At 39.7% G+C, this 16,040-nt stretch overlaps 1 protein-coding gene across 15 annotated transcripts in view; it reads left to right on the forward strand.

Annotated features, from left to right (window-relative positions):
* The first annotated feature begins 2,312 nt into the window (after positions 1–2,312).
* NFIA (nuclear factor I A) overlaps positions 2,313–16,040 on the forward strand; it is a 365,771-nt gene continuing 352,043 nt past the window's right edge. For all 15 annotated transcript variants that reach the window (XR_008556937.1, XR_008556935.1, XR_008556936.1 and 12 more), the window contains exons 1-2: positions 2,313–2,440; positions 7,879–8,410. Coding sequence is in view for 12 of the 15 variants with exons in the window: in XM_028142302.2 (XP_027998103.1) it covers positions 2,414–2,440; positions 7,879–8,410 (559 nt within the window). In the remaining 3 variants the exon portion in view is untranslated. The remainder of the gene's footprint in view (positions 2,441–7,878; positions 8,411–16,040) is intronic.

Consider the following 16,040-nt stretch of genomic DNA (forward strand, 5'->3'; position numbering starts at 1 on the left):
GTAAGAATCTTTGGTATTTTGGAAGGAGGCAGATGTGAAGTCTATCTTTAAAAGAAAGATTTTAATCTGCTCTGGAAGACAGCTTCCCAAGAGTGCACACTTGAACAATAACTTCTCACTGTGCCTCAGTTACATGTTGGGACTGTCAGCCAGAAATGTCTATCGAGGAAACTTGGAGCGCCTTGAAGTTATAGATCCCAGCAAAGGTTTCGTGGCCAGGGATTTTGTCTCTGTAACTCGGCTTAGCTTTTAGGACATTTTCCCCTACTGGAATCCAAGAGGAACTAAGGGAAAGCGGTTGTTTAGTTTGGAAAAATGGGACTCTCTTATTAAAGGTTTAAGCCATTATTTCCCCTCACCTCTTAATAAATCTGAAAGACGTCCAAGAATATTTAGAATCGGGGAGTGTGAAAATGGTCTCTTGAACATTCAGGATTTATTTTAGCAATAAACTAACTGGAGGACAAGCATAAAATAATTTAGACAAATGCAGAGTATTTCCCCTGTACCAATTTTGTTGCCCCTTCATTTAAAAAGGGGGGAAGGAGCCTGAATGAGAATGGCCTTTAACACCTCACCTGACCCTCACCTGCAGAGTGGGCATTCCTACAGTGAATTTCCTCTTTTCAGAGGCTAAGCTATGTAACTTCTACCAAGGTGTAGACTCCCCTGTCTGTGTGCCAGTGTCTTTCAATGTGATACACTCGTCTTTGCTTTTGGAATTTTGAGAAGGATCAGCAAATGCAGCAGGCTGCAAACTAGCATGAGAGAGACATGAGGAGAAAAAGACTGGATGGGAGTTTGGATGAAGGAGGTATACTTTTTTTTTTCTCCCCCCCAAGTAGGGAGGAGAGCCTAGAAGAGAAAATATGAGGTTAAAAAAAAAACTGGAAAAGCAGGCTTATTTGGCAACTTGCCAAACCCTAAAAACCACCCCCCTTTTCTGCCAAAACAATACTTGAGCAAACCTAAAATAATTGCAGGAAGCTCTTTTCCATTTTAAGAACTATTACCTGGGGGAGGAAAAAGGGGATTCTTAAAAGGCACCCTTCCAGCGGTGTTCCAGGCGCATGGACGGCAATGAGAGCCTGTGTCCAGTTCTGGGCACGCGTTTGTGGACCAGAATCATCTCTCCTCCCGCAGGAGACATCCCTTTAACATTTTTTTTTTTTCCTAAAAAGAAAAAGATGTCACAGCTAAACCACTGTTGTTTCTGAACGTGATAGAACTTTTTCTATGGCGTCTGTGTTCAAACCCACTTAGTTTCACAGTCCTGGGAGGGAGAACGCTCGCTCATTAATCTCCGCCTCCCTTTCTCCAGACAACCCCCACCCCCAAATCCGGTGAATCTTCTGTGTGAACATTTTCTCCACCACCCCCGCTCCTGAATGCCATCGGACTTAAGTGGCACAAAGTTTGCAGGATTTTGTGCATAATTACGTCTGCCGACGATCTATTCCCACAGAAGGCTTCGTTGGAGAGATTACAAGGCTTTTGAGCCATACCGCATTTCAGAGGAGAAGAAAGTTACCTAGGAGGTCCGATTTAAAAAAAAAAAAATTTGCATACATGCAAATTGACCCTCAGGCCTTGTCCCAGGTTCTCCGGGTGCCCACGCCGCGAACGGGGGAGGGGGGGGGGGTACCGGACCACCTGGCAAAGTTGCCAAAGTCCTCCCCCGAGGTCCGCGAAGGTCTGCGGCGGGAGCTGGGGGATGGGGATGAGGAAAAGTAGTTTTGTTTGCTTAAGCACATCCTGTGGCAGCCTATAGCTGCCCGGGAGTACAGACTGTAACTGCTCCTCACTGCGTTACCCAGTAATGCGCTGAGCGGGGACGGCGTGGGGGGCTGTTGGGGGGGCAGTGCGACGGGAGAGCCAGCGAGCCAGGGAGCGGGAGAGGGAGCGAGCTAGCGAGCGCGAGCGGCCGCGGAGGCTCGGACCGGGCTGGCCGCGCGGCGCCGCAGCCGCCCCCTCCCCCCGTCCCCCCCCCCACCCCCCGCCCCCGGCGGCGGCGCGAGCGGGCGGCGGCTGTGCGGTGCGGTGCAGAGCGGAGGCGGAGGCGGGCGCGCGGGCAGCTCACGGGCACCCGGCCGGGCGGGCGCGGGAGCGGGAAAGGGTGCGCTATGCCTTTAACGCCCGCGTACAGTAGACATGTATAGTGGAGTGTAGGGAAACTCTAGGCGGGGTTAAAGTTCAGCTCATGGAGCGGCAATAGCGCTGGCTGGCTGCAGTTGAGCCGAGTTGGAAATGTGAACGCAAGAAGCAGGCTTGATTTTTTTTTTCTCCCCCTTCTCTCTCTCTCTCTCTCTCTCCTCCTCCTCCTCTCTCCCTCTTTCTCCTTTCTCACCCGCACTCACGCACACCTCCAAACCGCACACCCAGACGCACACGCACAGCCCACCGCCCGGCAGTTATGTATTCTCCGCTCTGTCTCACCCAGGTAAGCAGCTGTTTGGATGCGGAGGGGTTGGGGGGCCGGGGTGGCGGGGGCTGAGTCGGGGCTGGGCAGGGGGTGCCGGGGTCCAGTCACGTCGGCTGGGCCCGGGGCATGTGTCTTGGTGTGTGCCCGTGTCTGCGTGTGTGTGCGCGTGTGCTCGTGGTAGGGGGGGGGGGGGAAGGGGGAAGAAATACAGCTTTAAGAAAGTAACTTTGTTTCCATGCGGGTGCATTCCTCCTGCACGGCCATTTGTGTGGGCACATGGCTAATGGCGCCCTCTTATTAATGCGTTAATTAATATCGGGGCGCTGGACTGCGGAACGGCGGTGCTCTCGGACGCTCCGCACGTGTTTCAGCGGGTTGCAGACCATGACACGCTGAAATCTGGACTCAGCGTTTCTGCAGCCGGGAGGCCGGCTCCTGTAGTTCCGCGGCGCCCGGGGAGGGGGCCGCCGACGGTGCCCACCGCACACCCCGCGCGCTGCGGGCATCCGGAACCCCCGCTGCGGGAGAACTAGGATCCCCGCGCCCACAGCCCGCTCCCGGAGCCCGCGCCGGAGCAGCCTCCCCAAACTCTTACTTTTGTTTATTGTTTGTCAGCCTTTGGGGTTCAGCCGCGGGAGGGACGCGGGCCGGTGTCCCCGGCCCCGGCCCCGGGACAGCGCCCCTCGGACGCGGGCGGGCGGGCGGGCGGCGGTGAGCCGGCCCCTGGGCTCCGCGGAGCAGGGCTGTGCGGACGCGCGTCCCCCGCGCCGGTCGGGTGGAGCCTGCGTTCTTGTCGCTCGTCCCCAGTTTGCTTTCCCGAGTGAAAGTTTCGGTGCCGGGACGAGCCCACGCTGCGCAGGTTGGCGAGCGGCGGAGGCCGCGGGCCGCGGGCCGGGGGACGTCGGGCGGAGTTGGGCTCCCGGCCGCGAGCCCGAGCGGCGGCCCGGGCCAGACTCGGCTCCCCCCCGCCGCCGCCTCCCGCCACCGCCACCGCCGCTGCCGCGCGACTCCGTACGCTCTGCGCGCAGGACAGGGGCAACTTTCTTCTCCGATCCAACTCGGAGCGTGGGTCTTTCTCGCCCCACCACCCCTCCTTTCCATGCCCTCCCTTTCCACCTCTCTGTTGTCTGCACCACCCCCAGGCAAAATACTGCTACTTCATGGCTCCAAATCTGGTCCCTTTTGAATGTATTATTTTCTTTGACTCAAAGGCACGAAGTCAAAAGTGATTTTGCGGTGAGGGGAAAAAAAAAAAAAAGGAAAGAAAAAAAGTGTGAGCCTTCATACTGTTTTGGTACATTGCGATCTGACCATTAATCACTTGCATGAAGTTGTATGCTTCTTATAAAATGTTTATTCACCACTCCCTTAAAAAAAAAAAAACCTGCTACCACTTCTTGCCTTCATTTTGCAGGAGATAACGGTTTAATCGGAATACTTTCTGGAAGGCTAAAAGTATCAATAGATATTCCTCCCCTCTGTAGAGTCTGGATTTATTTCCCACATGACATCTCTTCATATTGCAATATCTAACAGTAAAAATACTGGTTATTTGATCTCAGAAGACTCTTAAATGCATATTTTATGTTGAAATGATCTGTTTAGGATTTAGGCCTAGCATTAATAATGGATAGCAGTTGCTTTAGTTATTGTAAAAGTTTTTGTTTTTTATTGTTCCCTAAGAAACTTCCAAAGTTCCTATTTTAGTAACATTTTAGTAACTTGTGGAAGTATGGAGTGAAACTTTTCAACCACTCTGGCAAAGTTCACAATTGCATATGGATAAGATGCAAAGTGTAAGATAATTTGAATGAGTTGCAAGGACCACAGTGAAAATGCTGAGATTCAAAGACTGAAGTTCTAGCTGACAAAAGTTTGCAACACATAGAACTTGTAGATAATACCAGTGTGCTGCAATAGTAGGATACATTAGCGTCTTCTCAAGTGAGCTCTCAAAATTAAATTTATATTTTTGAGATGGTGCACATAGGATACCGGTGAATCTATGTAGGCCCAGGGCATAGTTATTTATTTAACAAAGCTGGATTTTCTTGGTTTGTGAGCTATGATCACATTAAGAAAGTTTTTTTTTTCTTTACACATATTTGGCAGTGTGATTGATACATTCACTAGGCCTTCTTCTGGAAGCACCACTAAGAGAAACGCTTACTTAGTATATCAGTTTGTGAAGAAAATATATGCTAAATAGCAAATGAGGGCCATATATTTTATGATTTCTTCTTTTAAAAATTGATTTTTCAATTTATTTAACTTGATGGAATATTTATAGAGCTTTAGAGCCAATTTTTAAAAAGAAAAACTTAGGTAGCTTATTGGTCTCTAAAGAAAGTCCAGTAAGCACAGTGATAAAAGTACCCTCAATGAAAGAATAAACTCCATATATGTGTATGCAATTTTTAAAAACTTTATCAGAAAAATGCTAGACATCTTATTTTAATATACAGGCATATCATAAGCAAACCAAGTACCTGGTCACAGAATGATAACACAGTAGAAATTTATAGGTGAACATTTGAGAAGTAGTCCCAGAAATGCCAGCATTCAGTGGTTCTTAAACTTGGCTTACTTACAAACTGATCAACGTTTAAGGTGCTGATTCAAAGTCATACCGCTTTGGAAACAGGTTTTCAGGTTTGTTTTTATTGGTGGACAGTAACTTTCTCACTGAGTACATATGTAAAACATTCTTTGTTTTCTCTTGACTATTTTTAAATATTACATAACTTATGGTTCTATGTGCAATAACATTATTTGTAAAGGCATACTATTTTTTTAAAAGATCTAATGTATGCTATACCTGGACATTTCCTACAAGAAATGATATTCTTTAGTTCTGATGTTCTGGAATATTTCTAACTGTGAGTTGAGAAAGATAACTAGCACTTTAATGGTGCATGTGTGTAAAGTTATACAAAATATTGTGCACTTTTATTGGCACATTCTTGAAACCTTTGGGGAGTAATAAGTTGTAAAAACTTTTGATGCAAAAATGGGGACTTAGATTATTCTTAATGTTTAGTTGATATAGTTGACCTTATTTAAGGATTTTTAGGATGGGATATATGGGCATTTGGTTGGCAGGTAAACAAAATCCTCTTGAACACGAATGAACGCAGTTCTCCGTTCTCCGAGAAACATGTTGGGAGTATCTTTGAGCATTTAAATGCCATATTAGAATCCTTATTTAAAATGTTTATTATTAATAAAGCTTTTTAATAAGAGAATGTTTTAGCATAAATATGAATTGTTTGGAAATATGCTATTCTTTGCATTATAAAATAGGGCTGATACTTTAAAATGAAATCCTCCTTTTGGTGAAAGCTCACTTTGTAGTAAGGTAGGCTCCAGGAGTTCTTTGCATAATGCCATAGAGCCTTGGTCCCTAGCATGTCCTATGTTTATAATAAAATCAGTCAATGTGAAGGACCATTTCAAACTCCAAATTTATGTATTTTAGAGCATTTCAAGGATGAGCTCAGAATTTAGTAATGTTTAAATGTTTTGTGGTGTGGCATGTCTCTTAGTAGATAAACTGTGACTTGAAAATTGCCACCCCCCCACCCCCATTTCTCTCTTCTACAGTGTGGCAGTAAGAAAGATTTTTCAAACATCAGAAATTGAAAAATGCCAAGGGTTTTTGGTAAAGGATAATATAATTCTTGTATTTTTTTTTCCTGTTCCTTCTTCACTTAAAGAAAGCTCACATGTTATAAAAGCTGACTTCTTGGATTCTTTTATTGAGAAAGAGCAGTTTTCAAAGTTAAATTTGAAATACAGAGCCTGAAATTTATTCAGAGAGGAAAAAAAGAAATCTAATTTATTGAAATGATTTATTATGTATTTAATTAATATATACTTTTCAAAACAATAATATGTGTTTAGATGATTGTTTATAATTTATAATATTTTAACAGACTTCATTGTTAAAATATTTTACCAGTTTTAACCACTCAGTTTACATTTGAACATTTAAAAATTTAATAATTTTTAATAGTAGTAGTATTTTGGACACTGCAGTCAATTCTGTCTCCAAAGTATATATTTAGCTGGATATTACAAACTGAAAAAGAATGCATTTTATAATATTTGTCTGCCCTACACCCTTTAAAAAAGTCATCAAGTATCTCTTTGATTTTCTTATTCTCATTTATTTGAAAGTAAATAATTTATCATTTTGGGGGGTTGTTCGGCGGAGAAAAGTTATGTAAGATTAGTGTGGGTTGGTTAATCAAAAGTTAGATGTACCGAGAAAGCTTTGTGGAGGTTACTGTTTAATTTTTTAAAAATTTTATTTTTATATTTACTAAGAAAATGTCAAGTAAAAGAATCAAACATCTTCAGTAAAACAGTAAGAAAAATTTAAATATTTTAAATTCCATTTTATTTTCAAATTACTTGAATTTTAAGAGGCAACCATGACGGTTTTCCTGGAGTCTCATAAACATTAAATATACCAGGTTCTCCTTTTTCCTGTGAGAAAAAGCCTGAAATATTATTTTCAAAAGTTAAATAATTATTTTGTTTTTTGAGGGATGATCATTACTGAAGGCATTTCACAATCATATCAGTAAATTAAATGTATTTAGTTGCAACACTGTTGTCACAGTGACACATTCTGTTTACTATCTGGAATGTACGCTTTTCTTTGTTTTTATCCCTCCCCCCCCCCCTTTTTGTTTCATTCCCATAGTCTCAGAAATTATGTCTTGAACATAGATCTTTTATTTTAGTCTGATGAATGTCAGATTCATCTTTTCTTTTGTATGTGGTCCTCTGCTATATTTTTCTAAGTTTTTGACTAAAAATATTTATGTGCAACTGGAATACTTAAAAAGGAATTAAGATGTTACCAAAATGACTGAGACACAGATCAGAGTCTACATGCAGTGTTTTTAGAGGGAAAGTCTTTATTTTCATTGATCGCGGAGACGATTTCTGCTCCTAGACTTCCACAAACATTGACTGGCATCTAAATGTTTAGGATTTGCCAATCTGGCGGCTGAACCCTGGCTGTACTACAAGTAGTGAGGTCAAGGCTGGAGCAAAATTAGATATGCCTTCCTTGAAATAGGGTTAAGATTATATATTGTTATAAGCATTCCGATAAACTTTACTTACTAGCTAAAGGATTTGCAATGAAGACTGGACCATAGAACCTGGGATGCTTTGGTGACTATACCAAAACATTTTTTAATTTTTAGCAATTTTCTTCTTTGAGGTTGTGAGAAATAATACCGGTCGCTTCCTTTTTTTCCCCTCTCAGACTTCCCATAGGGATTCTTCTATATACGATTTTGGTAACTTAATCCTCGCATCAAATTTCAAGTGAAATAAAGATTTTTTTTTTTTTGAAGGTGACCATCTGAAAAAAAAAAAAAAGTTGTTTCTTTTTGTTTTCAGTGTAGTCATACTTTTGTTTCTGTTCATTTCCCTAGGATGAATTTCATCCTTTCATCGAAGCCCTTCTGCCCCATGTCCGAGCCTTCGCCTACACATGGTTCAACCTGCAGGCCCGAAAACGAAAATACTTCAAAAAACATGAAAAGCGTATGTCAAAAGAAGAAGAGAGAGCCGTGAAGGATGAGTTGCTAAGTGAAAAACCAGAGGTCAAGCAGAAGTGGGCATCTCGACTTCTGGCCAAGTTACGGAAAGATATCCGACCTGAGTACCGAGAGGATTTTGTGCTTACAGTTACAGGGAAAAAGCCTCCATGCTGTGTCCTTTCCAACCCAGACCAGAAAGGCAAGATGCGAAGAATTGACTGCCTCCGCCAGGCAGATAAAGTCTGGAGGTTGGACCTGGTTATGGTGATTTTATTTAAAGGTATTCCGCTCGAAAGTACTGACGGCGAGCGCCTTGTAAAGTCCCCGCAGTGCTCTAATCCAGGGCTCTGTGTCCAGCCCCATCACATAGGGGTTTCTGTTAAGGAACTCGATTTATATTTGGCATACTTTGTGCATGCAGCAGGTAAGTGCGATGGTGAGAAGTCCTTCCACTTTCTTTTGTGTGTGTGTTTCTTTCCCGACGACCCCTGTATGTGCCGGGCCATTCTTGAACGCCCTCATTTGCAGGCTCTGTGCACATGGACAGTGTGGTTTCAAAGGTGGGCCAATGTCAGAACAGCCCCGGAGTCTGGGGTGCCACCTTCATTCAGACGGAAAAGCATAGCTTTGAGAGAATTCGCACTAAGTTGAGTTCTTTTGGCAAGTGGCCTTATCCAAGGTGTTGGGTAGTCAGTTATGCTTATGTTTAAATCACAATTTTTGATGCTGGGCAGAGAAGCCTAATAAAAAGTCTTGTAACGAAGGGTGTATTTTACCTGGCAAGTGATCTAGTTAAAAAGCATGTAGTTTGGTAGTGAGGCAATATTTTTAGTGGCTTTTCTTCTGGGAATGTTTTTAGCCTACGGGGGCCTCTTGAACACCTTGCTAATTAAGATGAGGTTGGAGGTGAGATTATTGTTATTAAGTTGCTGATCATTTATGAGGGAAAAAGAATTATATTAATATGCAGACTTAGTAGCTTTGCATTCAGGAACTTTTAGTGTTGTTTAAGAAAACTAAGGAAAAAAGCAAACCAACTCTTTAAGTAATTGATGGAGAGGTTAACCTTAAAAGTAACCAACCTATAGAGTGCATGAGTGCATTGAGAAATCCATATTGATAACTGGTTTAGTGAGTTGCTTTGATTCGTAATAAAATTATTTATTGTTTCAGGGCTGTTTTCAGGGCATGTTTTACCTGTGCATATTACAGCAGTTAGAGTAGCATTCGGGATAAAACTCAATAGTTTTATTGAGTTAAGGACTGGATAAAATAATGCATTTTTACTTTGTTCCTTTCATCTTGTTTTAGACAAAAGGCTCATTGTGTTACGTGAAAGCTCAGATCTTGTGTAACTTGTTGACTTTTTATATGTACATATCGGTCGTGATAGATCACCTTCATGGCAGTTACTTGAGCTTATGGAAGAAAGAAGGTTGTGGAATCCTACCAGTAGATTGTTTGGGGGTTCATATAATTACATATTTTTTCACAAAGGAGAGAGAAGATACTATCTGTAAAATCAACACTGTACTGTTTTGCAAAGCATTTTTAATTATAAAGATGCAAGCTATATTTTAAAGAAGTGAGCTGAAATCCTATTCTCTATTATTTTTCTCAATATATGTTTCAGAAAGAGAACTTTTGTTGTCCATCTTTCCTTACATAAGAAACTGGAGAAATTAACTTTGCAAGCATGTCTCATCATCATTCGCATTCTGTTGGTAGGGGATAGATAAGTATTTTAGAGGATGTGATCTGTAAGTGTTTAAAATATTTGAGTTTCTGAAAATGTTTATATGTAATTATAAGAAGTGCCTGTTGCTTCAGCCAGTTTTGGGTGGCGGTAATGAAAAGGCACACCTCTCAGATGACCTTTACACAGGAAAAGTAGTCCTTTCTTAACCCCTTTACCATCTCATTGTTGTTATTTTGTTTTGTGTTTTGAAAACACCAAGTTAAATTTTTAAAAAAGTTACTTGCATATATAAGTGGAGATTCTGATAGGGAAAGGCAAGGTGCAAAGAAACTATGGGTGTTCTAAGTGCTTTCAGGGAACATTTTTTAAAATGTTGTGTTTCATCTTTTTAATATTTAGGAAGTAAGTATTTTATAAATTATAAGAAATGCTCTAATTGAAAATTGAGGATGCCAACAGGTGATGCACATCGTGGTATGTTTTGTACTTGCTTACAAGGTACTATCAGAATGAAATACCTGTTACGTTTCTATCGGTGCGAGCAGTATCTATTCTAAGTTTTAGATATAAACATTTCCTTTAGATTTAAGAGATGCAGCCTTTCTAGCTATTGTCATGACATGCATTCTCTTTTGTTGTTGATGCTATTACTTGTGCTGTTGCTCCAAGTCCTTGAGCTAACAGTTGCTCGTTGTTTCAATACTTAAAGGGTGATGTTGGTAAAATGACGTGCGGACGGTTGCTTAGGAGAGTTAGCATCCTTATTGCTTATGAAAGATTTATTGACAGCAACATGGATCAGACTACCTTTCGGTTTGGTTTTCCTGATGTATCCCAGAATCCCTTGTCAGGCCTGAACGCCAGCCAAGTGCCAGGCCATTGGTTTTACCGGAGCAGAGCGCAGTAATGGCTGCTTCTCTGTGCGCGCTGCAGGATGATTGCAAAAGGACATATTAGGGGCCTTTTGTCTGAAAATATTTCAAATTTGATTTAAGAGATTTAGAGACCTGTTATTTGTGGAAGGGAAGCTGCCAATACAAATACGAGGTAGGCCGGTCAACTTACATACAACTGATTTGACAAGCATCTGTTATAATACTGAAGATTTGTAAACACTAAACAATGTTTTTACCTCCTTAAAAGTTTTGAGAACTTGCCAGTATTGGCAGGAGGCAGAGACTCTGGAACGTGCTTCAAGAAACATGCCAAAATCATTGTGGCCTTTTCACCTAGAGTCCGCTCCCCCCACCTCTCTCTTTAAAGTGTTATTATATATTGTGTTCTCCCCCAAAGTCTTCTTTTTTTCCCTCTAGCTGGCCACAAAAGGGAGGTGTTTTTTTTTTTTTTTTTTCCTTCTAAAAAATGTGTACAATTATTGCTTTATTCCTCGGCCTCTTCTTTGGTAGGAAGTTGAAATCTTAGAACACACATGTAAATGCTGGAAACTAATGCAGAATCAATCACCTTTTTAAAAGCAGAGGTGATTTAGCCTGAGACTTAATGAGATGCTAAAATACAGTACATAAATTACATTCCAAAATTTTCCCTCTAAATCAGTGGCATTCGAACTGTGTGAATTTTGTGGCTGATAAATAGTAACACGTATAATGAAATCGGAGTGATTCCAAAAGCCTGAGAATTTCATCTCGTTAAAAGTATAAAAGAGTATATTCATTTTCGTTTGGTCTCTGTTTGAGTTGTCCTTTCCCTGTATCATATGACAACTTGGAGATATTATGGTATTGTGGCAAATGGTATTCTTTGTGGGTGTGTAACAGTAAAGCTAATTTATGACCAGTCTTTACCAGATGATCTGTATCAGAATCTACAATATACCCGGCACGTGGCAAGGTCACAATTTAAGTTGTTAAGGTCATAACCTTAGCCACCAGGCATTTGACCTTTTAGATAAAGTTAACCTTTGTTCATTAGTAGGCACTCAACCGAGAACTTTCTGGAGAGTTTTTTGTTGTTGTTTTTTTTTGTGTGTGTGTTGTTTTTTTTTTGTTTTTTTTTTAACTGCTTCTGTATAACTTCTGGTAATGTAATCAGATTCTAGGGAGATTTTCACCTGAGTTAGTTAAATTTTGTAAAAAGTTAGATTTTTTAAGACTGCCTCTCTTGCATTAGAGGTAGGTTGCTGTATCTAGGCCCCAGAATGACAGTGTCACACGTCATTTTTCATAGTTATTACCTGCTTGAGGCGGGGGGGGGGGGGGGGGGGGGCGTAGAATGAAAGCTCTGAGGCAGCTGCATGGAGATGTTTAAAAATAAAAATTAAACAAATAAAATTATGTTTAATTCAATTTGGCCTGTGCTAGTTTTTTAAGTTGGGCCCAAACACTAAATCACAATGAGCATCCTCACTTTTTGCACATGAGGAATTTTGTAAGATTGAAAGATATTTTTAGTGGTCTCAAAATTTACTTTGAGAGATCAATAAATGACCAAAATTTGCCAGCTAATTGCTGTCATTGTTAATTAACCAGTGACAGAGAAAGTTGAATTTGCCCTACTGGTAGCACGAGTACTTGGTTAGTTTTAAGGTACAAAGCGAACATTTTTTGCATGGTGATGTTTTAGTACAATAGTAACTGATTGCTTTCATGCTGCTCCTTTTACTACCTTTACTTAGCTTTGCTTGGACTAGGGTTAGCAAAGGCCCAATCACTCACTGAAAGAGCTGTTGCCATGTCTCGGAATTCTGGTACCTGTCCTGTAAACCTGTACTGCAGTATTACTGATTACAATATCACCTGTACCATATTATTCACCTTATTATGCTAGTGTGAATGCTCATTTTAAATTATTTACATTACTGCGAGTTTTGCTCTGATATGCCACGTATTATTCTGTTTCAACAAAGAGAGAGACTCCCATTTAGGTGCATTTTAGTTTTATTTTGGCTTCGTGATTGCCATTCCTTCATAGAGTAATAGAGAAAGCCGTGATATGCAGATAGACCAGATGGTCATGTTGACAGGTTGAGAATTCACTTCCTACTGCTTCAGAACAGGTGTAAGATTAGGAGTGTCTGTGTATGAGCGTATGTGTGCATCGTGTGCACATCCAGGCTGCACACAGAGTGTTGTTTAGAGCAGTGGAAATGATTTCTTTCTTTTTATTTATTTTTTTTAAATAAAACTGGTATTTTAAATACAGTGTAGCTATATGCATAAGGTTATCAATGCATAGAGAGTAATTATTGTAACAATTTTTAAGTAAATGTTAGACTGTTACAGTTTATAATTTTATGCCAAATTAATTACAACAATTTTCTTAATTTTTAGATAACCACATTAGTTTATGGCAGTATTGCATATCTCAACTATGTTCCATATATTCTGTTAGCAGGTATATGTGCGTATGTGTTTATGTCCAAGTCTAGGACTAGACATTATGTAGTTAAACTTCTTCAGTGCCTTAAAAAACTCCCTGGTTGGAAGCTGTGCAGTTAGTTTCTGTGATTTGTAATCATAAACTGTGTTTGGAAAATGAAGGAGTAAGACTAATATACATTTAAAATTAATAGAGTAAGTACCACCCTACCTCAAATTCTAACTCTAACCTAACACTAAACTTGTGATAGATTTTTGTGACTGACTGATCTACTGTAAATAATTGGTATATGCACACAATTTCAGAAAACGTCATTTATCTTTTTGTCTTTCAAGTCTTCAAAGGAAAGAACACTAACAATCAACAAACTTGAGATAAATATGGCTTTTATACCCTGGAGTGTTTTCTGTGTAACTTGAGGATAGTAACAATATCCGTTATCTAGAATTTAGTAACAGTATCTTTTATGTAGAATGTAGTGAAAAAGATGGACATTCAGAGGCCGAGAATGTATAGGAATAAGGAGGAAGAGTGGTTTTGGTGTAAACCTGTAACAGGAGGTCAGTTCATTTATGGCTAAGAGGTTCGAGTGTTGGTAAGAAATTTCTCAATGCTGCTGGCTTGGATTTGCCTTGTCTTTTTTTCCACCCAGTGATGAATAGCATTAATTTAAACCTATTTAGGGCTAGTGTGGGAGAAACCACAGCCTTTGTTGTGGTCACTGCTGTACACAGTAGGACTGGTGTTTCACTTGGTTAAGGCCTCAAGCTGCTTCCAGAAGACACAGAACCGCCTGTCGGCTTTTAAAAACTTGCACAGAAGCAACAACAGTTCTAATTGCTCACAAATGTTAATATAGATTATTGAAAACAATTCTGAGGGTTAGAATAGGGGGGGAAAACCCATCAAATACAGATTGAATGCAGTGAATGTGCTAACCATTGTTTTATGACCATTTCAGCAACAATTTCTCCATGGTTATTTAGAGTTTAGATGTTGCTTTTCAATATATTATAAATTGTAAATCATTGGGAGCTGGGGTAAGGGGGAGGAAGAAGTCAGGTGGAGGAGGAAGAGAATGAATGAACTGGCATGCTTTGTTAAGAGAAACATAAAACCGTGAACTTAATCGCAAATGGAGATGCTCTAAAAAGTGTTTTGGTTTAAGTAATGACTGTAAGAGGATCCTAAGCAACAAGATATCAAGAGAATTTTATAATCCATCTCCTCACTTTTTTTTTTTTTTTTGCATACTTTCTTTTAGACTAAGAGACTATTTGTGGCTTTTGGAGTTTCTCTGCAAATTTTTAGAAAGAAAAGTTTCACAAATTTTTTTTTAGTTTTTAGGGGTCCAATTAGGGACACTGTGGCACACATACACTTGAAAAGGAGCTATTGATATGTTTATTATTATTACCATTTCACCTTTTAAGGTGACAGCTTAATACTGTTGTCTATTTTTTGGCTGTCAGCCACTAAGGCAACTGTAAGATACAAATTACTGATCCAAACTTTAGTGTCCCTAAACTTAACCAGAATTCTATAGCTGCTGCAAAGACAGAAATGACTCCCTCCCCTTCCCACCCCCTGCGTTTTCCCCAAATATTAGAAAACAATGTTGTATGTTTTGTTATGATAACTCCACAGTGTAAAAGTATATTTTATCTAATGGAATTTGTCCTCCCATTTTAGTGAAATAAACATGGCTTATGAGGCAAAGAAATAAATCCACAAATGACAAATTGTGGCAGCTTCATGGCAGAGATCTTTTTGCTGTTTTGTTTGTAAAGAAGCTAAATAAGATTAAGCTAAACAAGATAAAACTGAAGGAAAGAAGTTCATTTGTGTTATGTATTTTGGCAAGTGTTGGTCTTCTTTGACATGTAATAAATTGCTCATTCCAAACCTAGAAATGATTAGGGTGGTCATAATAACTGGAGATTGAAGTGGAACAGCTTAATCTTCTTTTCGAACTTAAAACTTATTGTTCCTTGTGTCTTTTTGCATACCTTCCTAGTGATAGATATTTTGGGCCTTGATCAATTGAGAGATGGATGGAAGGAAGGGAGGATGGAAGACAAATAACTTTTATTGAATATCTCTTTTATGGCAAGGACTGTACTAAGTTTTGCCCTATGCTGTAGCTTTTTTTCTTTCTTCTTCTTTTTTTAAAACTTCATAGCGATATTGTGAATAAATAATACACTTTCCATTTGTACAGATGAAAATAAAGTCTCAGAGTGGCCAAGTCAGAGCAAAATTAAATTCAGACTTGCTGATTCCAAATTACTTGCTGTTAAAAATAAAATTAAGATCTATTCTATAACCTTCTTTCTATTTTGTTGTTTGGGGTTGGCTGTCATTTAAATGGTATTACACATCTACCTTGAATCAATAAAAAGTCAAAATCCAAACCTTTCCCACAGAGATAGTTTACTGCGGAGTTCAGTTCTTAGCCACAGAATGAGGCTGCACTTGGTTAGAAGGAGAAATGGTCTTGAGCTTGTCAGTGTGGGGGCCAACAATCTGGAATGACTTGTTCTATTTTGTTTTTAGGAAGTTGAAGTTAGTGAATTCTATTTGACATCACGACACAAGTTTAAGATTAAAAACATTTTTTATTAGTAAGATAAAGTTAGATGAATTGGTTCTAAATCCTTTGGGGAGCCATTGAGAATTAAAGCAAGCATCATTTTAAAAACCAGAGTCGCATGTAATATTTTACTAGGTAGATTTTTAAAACATATTTTCTTATATGCATGAGATATATATTAATAACTTCCCATAATGATTAGATTTAAAATTTTAAAATTTACTCCATAAAGACCCTCTGATTATGGCCTTGTGTATAATTATTTAAAAGAAAGCGAAAATGGAGTGTTTTTATTAAAAATTTTTAAAAAATGTAAAATAGAAAGAAGAGTTTAAAATAGGGACAAGCTTTATCTTAATGCCCTTAAATGATTTATTGATGGATTTATTTAATGCCCTTATATTCATTTTTTTAAACTTAGGC

This window comes from Eptesicus fuscus, chromosome 9, assembly GCF_027574615.1.
Source record: "Eptesicus fuscus isolate TK198812 chromosome 9, DD_ASM_mEF_20220401, whole genome shotgun sequence".
NCBI classification, from domain to species: Eukaryota; Metazoa; Chordata; class Mammalia; order Chiroptera; family Vespertilionidae; genus Eptesicus; species Eptesicus fuscus.